This window comes from Barbus barbus (genome assembly GCF_936440315.1).
Source record: "Barbus barbus genome assembly, chromosome: 21".
Taxonomy (NCBI): Eukaryota; Metazoa; Chordata; class Actinopteri; order Cypriniformes; family Cyprinidae; genus Barbus; species Barbus barbus.
In genome coordinates, this window is record NC_136749.1 from 11,718,640 (window position 1) to 11,725,718 (window position 7,079).

Genomic DNA, 7,079 nt, shown 5'->3' on the forward strand with positions numbered 1-7,079 from the left:
ATATGTAAATATATAGCATCTCGTGCTTCATTGGAAGAACACCTCACCTTTTGTAGTCATTCAGTATGTTCAGGTCACAAATGTGCTTATTTGATTAGTGAATTAAAAATAGTGCAGAATCTTATTTTGTCTTTATAACATTTCTTTGTTTTAAATATTTCAAAACGCTAAAACTTTGAGTTTATTTCCAGATTTAAATTAGATTTTAAATCCCATATTTGCAATATCATCTCAGACGTTTGGACCCCAGTGTACAAACAATGGCAGTGTGCCATGTACAAAAGAAGAAATCAAGGCTTCACAATTCCATGAGTTGTTGCTAAAAGTGAAGCATTGCTTTTGAAGTGAATGGACCGATCATGAGATGTCTTTGTTGTCCTGTCTTCTTCAGGTTGACTTCGACCAGCTGCAGGAAAACCTATGTCAGATGGAGCGCCGCTGCAAAGCATCCTGGGACCACCTGAAGGTCATCGCCAAACACGAAATGAAACCAGCCCTTAAGCAGCGCATGTCAGACTTCCTTAAAGACTGTGCAGAGAGAATAATCATCCTTAAAATTGTGCATCGCCGCATCATAAACCGGTAAGATCTTTAAGGCTGTTTGCACAAATCTGATTTGTTTTTCCAAGCACAATCTATGAGAATGAAAAAGGATACTTGAAATTTGATTTCAGACTGAGATATATTTTTTTATCTGCTTTTTATTAGATTTCAAACCACCTATGAATGTGGTTTGCAAAAACGTGGATTATATTTTGTGTTTTTGTTGTTCAGATGATCTATATGCCAAAAGCTCCAGTGTCCTTTTGCTGTCTCTCTCTGTACTATGGTGTTGTAGAGGTGTCTTAAGTTCAGGTAAATTGAAAGTCTGTGTGTTTGATCTATAGGTTTCACTCATTCCTGCTGTTCCTGGGCCACCCGCCGTATGCGATACGAGAGGTGAGCATCCACCGCTTCAGTAAGATTCTGAGTGAATTTGCACTTGAGTACCGCACCACCCGAGAGCGAGTGCTGCAGCAGAAACAGAAACGAGCCAATCACCGCGAGAGGAACAAGACCCGGGGCAAAATGATCACAGAGGTGAGTGTGAACACTTGTAGCACAAGATTAGGTCTACTATACGAGGTTTAGTTTAAAGGGATAGTTTACCCAAAAATTTCAATTTGTCATCATTTACTCACCCTCATGTCGTTCCAAACCTGTATCAATTTCTTTCTTCTATTGAATGCATAGATATTTTAAAGAATGTTGGTAACCAAACGACATTTTTCGAAATATCTACTATTATTAATAATATATGGGGGTGAGTAAACGATGACAGACTTTTTTATTTTTAGATGAACTATCCATTTAATATTAAGGGGAAAGTAGTAAAACTACAATAAGTTTTAAATTGTTAACATTTCCATTCAGATTTTATGAATTTTACTGCATTAATATAAATCTAGATTGATGTTAATTTATAAAATTGATGTTTAACGTTTTAAGTTGTATTAATCGGTTAATATGTTATGAACAAATGTGAGCAGTTTATTTATAACTTAACATTAATAAAAGCTTTTAAAAAATTAGTTATTTGTTAGTTTATAATACCTGATGTAATCTGAACAAATTCAACATTATCGATTCATTTCTAGAGCAATACTTTTTATTATATGTATATATGGCATATTATATCAGCACCATTGTATCTTCTCCAAAATAAATATTTCTGCTAATAACACCATTGATACAACAGATGACACAGTGGATTATTATTTAAAAATCAAGCTTAAAAGAAAAGAATAAAATAGCCATGCCTTTATTCTCATTCCAACTAATATCTTGTTCTTTGGGATCTTAAAAGTTTAAATCAAATATCAAATATATAATCTGAAAACTCTTCTATTTTCTTAACTCGTTTGTTCCATAATTAATGTACAGAAAAAAACCCTCTGCTTGTTTTTCCTCTGCTTTCCTCAGCCTTTTGCAAAAAAGAGTGAACAAGCTACTTCATTTCTGTGGTTCATCTTTGCACCACAAGAGGGAGTCATTATTCTTTCAGTTGTTTCCAGTGAGGTCTGATTCTTATCGTGTGCATGTTCCATTTCTCTTAGTCCACCCCAGGGTGCTCAGAATAGCCACAAAACACGCTCAGCACTTGCATTACAATAATAAAACATTGTAAACCAAGCAATCTATTGTCATGGGTTTTGTAGCTCTGGACTTGCACTGGGTATTTGTTACTCCAGGAGGCCAATTTAATGCCTCTCATATGTTATGCTTGGTGGGGGTCTTCCTCAGTCTAAGAGGGGTGTCTAATTCAATCTGTGTGAAAATCCAAACCTTTGGATGTCCCTGTAGGAGTGCTGAATGCAAGCTCTGGCTCTGTAGAGGTAGAGCTGAGGTAAAGGTGGAAGTTCAGTTGCACATGTTCCTGGAAAACAATAAGCCCAAGTGGATTATGTAGAAACAAGATGTCTGAGAACACCTTGTAACTTTGTGCTCGTTAAAGTTTTTTGCTGATATTTTTCCATTGTGACATTGTTTATTGGCAGTTAAGCAAATATCCCCACTAAATTCTCATCATTGTAAGGTGTTTCTTGTTAAATTATTGTTTGTATGATCATTTTAATTGAAAATTATTTAATTCAGCAAAAACAACTAGGTCACATTTTATACCATAATCTTAGCATATTAATACATACATATAGTTGTTTTATTTTATAGAGTTGGTGACAAAATGTACTAATCAAGTAAAAAACTACTTGATCGTTCTACAAAGTCATCATTTATCTTTTTTTTATGTGGGGTAATATATGATGTAGACACATTCTTGGCTTTTTTTTTTTTTTTTTTTAAGAAAAAGCCCTAAAGAGTTGCCTAAAGTGCACTAGAATGAAGTTCAGGTTAGTACATTTCGGAATTTGTTTCGAAACCTTTAAGAATCTTGACGTGTGAAACCAAATACCAATTTCCTGCTCATTTTCTCTGCCATGTGACTTCTTTAATTTCTTCTCTGTAGAGTGATGAGGAAGAGGACGATGAGGTATGCGTGTAGCCTATCTGTGTGCTTTTCTGCACTTGTGCATGGACAGGTTTCCCGTTTCTTCCTGTGACTCTGCTGACCTTTAATGTTTAACATGTATTACCACAGCATATGCAACTTTGTACTGTATCTATAGACTGTAAGGGATTCAGGGAGCAATATTCTTATCGTAAGCAACTGTCGTGGTTCTCCATGTAGATTTGGACAGAAGATAAGAGCATGTTAAACTACGTTGTTGAACGAAGCTTATGCAGTAAAGCTATTTCAAGATCAACTCTGAATTAAAAGTCTGCTATTAATAATTCTAAATATTTCAAATAAATGTAACATTGATTATGTGGAACTTTCAATATGGAGTTTTGACTCGAGTCTCGATGCACTCACTAATAAACAACTAAATCACATGAATAAATATGTTTGGGGTGATATGTATTTTTTGTTTTTGAGTGTGGCGAGATTACTTTTTAACCATATATTGGAATAACTTGCATAAAACATCTGTCTGAAGTGAGAATAAAATATGGAAAGCACTAATGTTTATCAACCAAACAAATAAGCATAAAAATGCAACTACTCCTAATGAGTGTAATTTTTTTGTATGATCAAATAATTTCTTTATTATTTCTCTCCTCAGAGTGGGAAGTTTGCAGGAACTCCTCTGGAAGGTCAGGAGAGTCCGCCGCAGGGTTTGGGCTACACAGAGGATGCAGCGGAGCATGAGCAAATGACTGCAGTACTTCGCACCAGCCTGCAGGGCGGTGACAGTCCATCCTCTGTACTCCCCGGCCTCCGCACACGGACTCGAGCCACTCGAGGTATATTCATATGTTCAGCGATACAGATCTGAAGTAACTGTACGAGTCCTTAAATGGCTGAAGTCTGCAAAAAAATATTAAAACCAGTTCTCTCCTTCTCATTTCCAGGTCATACGGCACTTTTGTCCACTGCAAACGAAGACACTTCTAATTGCACAAATGATACAGCAGATGAGATCATGGAACGCATTGTGAAATCAGCCACTCAGGGCCCCAGTCAGCGCGCACAGCCCCGAGAGAGGAGACGCTCCAGAGCCAACCGCAAATCCTGTGAGTCTACGCCCTAATCCCTTCAAAGGGTTTACCCTCCAGAGGAAGAGTTTTGAAGGGTATTTGATCTAATTAAATAAATAATTATATTTGATCTAAATACAGTAAAATGGAAATATTACAAGATATTATTACAATTTAATATAACTGGTTTCTAATTTAATAGATTTTAAAATGTCATTTATTTCGGTGATGGCAAAACTGAATTTTCAGCAGCCTTTACTTCAGTCTTTAGTGTCACATGATCCTTCAGAAGTAATTCTATTATGCTGATTTGGTGCTTAAGAAACACTTCTTATCCTCAATGTTGGAAACAGTCATCGTGCTTAATATTTTTGTGGAAACCATGACCCTTTTTTTCAGGATTCTTTGATATATAGAAAATTCAAAAGAACAGAATTTATCTTTTTTTAACATTATACATTTCGCCTTTTGGTCAATTTAATACATCCTTTCTGAATAAAATAATTCGTTTTTAAAAAAATGATTGTGTATAATATGTACTGTAGTAAAAAATAATTTTCATGAATTTTTGTAAATACAGTTTAAAAGCTATTTGGATGTTTTAAATTCTAATTTAAACAATAAATAGATTTAAAACAAAAAACTATTTTACCACAAACAATCATCGTTCTTGTTTTGAATAGTGTCTACTATAATAAAAAAAAAAAAAATAGGAGTTTGAATATTTAAAATTCTCTATCTCTTCTCTCTAGAATATGCTTGCCATGCGTTTTCTCGATAGCTCTTTGTTCTCTCATTTTTTAGTTCCTAACACTTTATTTTAAGGTTAAATTCTTGCTAGTAACAAACCATTAACTACAACATTTGCCTCAGTAAACTCCTAGATTGCTGCTTATTAATAGTTTGTAAGGTAGTTGTTAAGTTTAGGTATGAGGGATGTAGAATATAGTCTTGCAGAATGTGTGATTTATAGGTACTAATAAACAGCCAATGTTAAATACACAAAAAAAAAAAAAAAGTTGACAAAACTAAAATGTTTAAGGCAACCAGCTTCAGGAGATTTTTGAGTTTTCTCAACTTGTTTTCAGTTTATGCAACAAAAAGTTGAGGAAACTCAAATCTCCTACAAAAGCAAGTTGAGAAAACTCACAAATCTGCAGGAGCAGGTTTTCTCAATTTTAGATTTTTTTACAGTGCGAGTGAAAATTGGTCCCTATATAAAGTGTTACCCCTTCTTTTTCTTTGCAGTAAGAAGAACACTGAAGAACGGTCTTACGCCAGAGGAGGCGCAGGCGCTGGGATTGGCCAGCAGCTCTGGGATGGAAGTGTGAGACAGCATCCGCTCAGCGTCTCGGCACACACATCTAAACACAAATGAGCTGGAACAGGTCACTTTAGCTTGAGTTTGCTTTCATCTGGAGCAGGTGCATGTTTCTGGCTTTGTGTTTTACGACAGTTATTGCTGTGGACTATTTGTATTCTCACAGGTGAAAGGGATTATAATCACTAACCCATTATACTTTACTTATCCTGGGACGTGTAGTCAGACTTTACTCCATTTACTAGCTTATGCATTTTGTCCCAAGGTGGTCTAAGAGTATCAATGAAACCACTCAGGTGCATGTTCACTGTTCCTGCGGATTATTAATGATATCCCAAACATCTATTTTAATGCATTTTTGAAAGAGAACAAGCACAGTTGCAGTGCAACTTCCTAATGCACAACATTTATAGACGCTCACACACACACACACACACACAGCCTGCAGAATGCTGATTGTCCAGTTCTCCAGTACAGAGACAAAAGTCCGTCTCTTACCGCTGTGGCCTTCAGAATGATCCCAAAGAACTGTTTGAAGATGACTGGATGCCCTCTCACCCTTTTTGTTTGTACTGGCTGTTTGGTTGAATTCAGGTGGCATTGATAGTAGCACCTTCAGCGTTCATATCTCATGTAAATCAGCAGCGATTCTTCTCTGGTTTACTGCTGTGGTAAAACGTGTTTGTTTTACCTGCTTTTAAAAAAGCAGGGCTTCTTATGTTACATGTCTGATTACTTTCAAATAGCTTGAAGTTGAGCAAGAGTTACGTTTTTTTGATTTCTGCTTAAGTCTCCTTGTGTGATCGAAACCTGTTTAACATTGATACAGATGTTCAAGTTACTTTGCACACAAATGCTAACTAACTAGAAAGTCGTCTTTCTCTTTTTTTTCCCTCCAGCTGTCATTTCCTCATACGTTATCTCTATAGTAATACATTATTTCATAACTTGCAACATGCACAAGTAGGCAATCGTCTATTTAAATGAAAGGACTTCTAGCCATATTTGGTAAAAAAAAAAAAAAAAAAATATATATATATATATATATATATATATATATATATATATATATATATATATGGCATAATAAAAATGAGTGCCTTGAAATGTTTTTGTAAGAATTTGATTATTTGGTCAGGAAAGGAAGGAAGAGGGAAAGATTTTAGGGCATTTTAAAGGATTTATAGTTGACCAATTCTGTCATTATTTCCTCTCCCTACATTATTCTAAACTAATCTGGATATTTTGGATATAAATTGGCTATTTTGATCAAGTTGTGAGTTAAAATTTAACTTTATAGTGATCAGTGAATAAAAACTTGCTGTTTGTCACAGAACATTATATTATTCCTTCAAATTATAGCCCACCAGATATATTTCTTAACAATAGGTCAAAGTCCATGGATGAATAGAAAAGAGCTGCATAACGATTCTTCAAAATATTGAACATTTTTACAGACCCACAACAGTCACATTGGATTGGAGAGTAAGTTACCGAATGTTATGAAGGTGTAGTGATTGTCAACGCAACCTTTTCATTTTTTTTTTTTCAATGCAATAAATTTGATCAATCTGCTTTTTTTTGTGGAAATTTGACATTTACCCGAGAGACATGTGTCCACTGTCAATAATAGTAGTATCATTCAGCACCTTATCACGTGTAGCATGCAATTTCGAAAGGA

General features: G+C 35.1%; 1 protein-coding gene across 1 annotated transcript in view; it reads left to right on the forward strand.

The window, feature by feature from the left end:
• Positions 1–6,409, forward strand: part of LOC306887674 (FH1/FH2 domain-containing protein 3-like) — a 171,265-nt gene extending 164,856 nt beyond the window's left edge. Inside the window, exons 21-25 of the mRNA XM_079445615.1 lie at positions 392–582; positions 888–1,080; positions 3,663–3,843; positions 3,952–4,113; positions 5,326–6,409. Coding sequence (XP_079301741.1) covers positions 392–582; positions 888–1,080; positions 3,663–3,843; positions 3,952–4,113; positions 5,326–5,408 — 810 coding nt within the window. The 3' untranslated portion in view covers positions 5,409–6,409. The remainder of the gene's footprint in view (positions 1–391; positions 583–887; positions 1,081–3,662; positions 3,844–3,951; positions 4,114–5,325) is intronic.
• Positions 6,410–7,079: the final 670 nt, after the last annotated feature.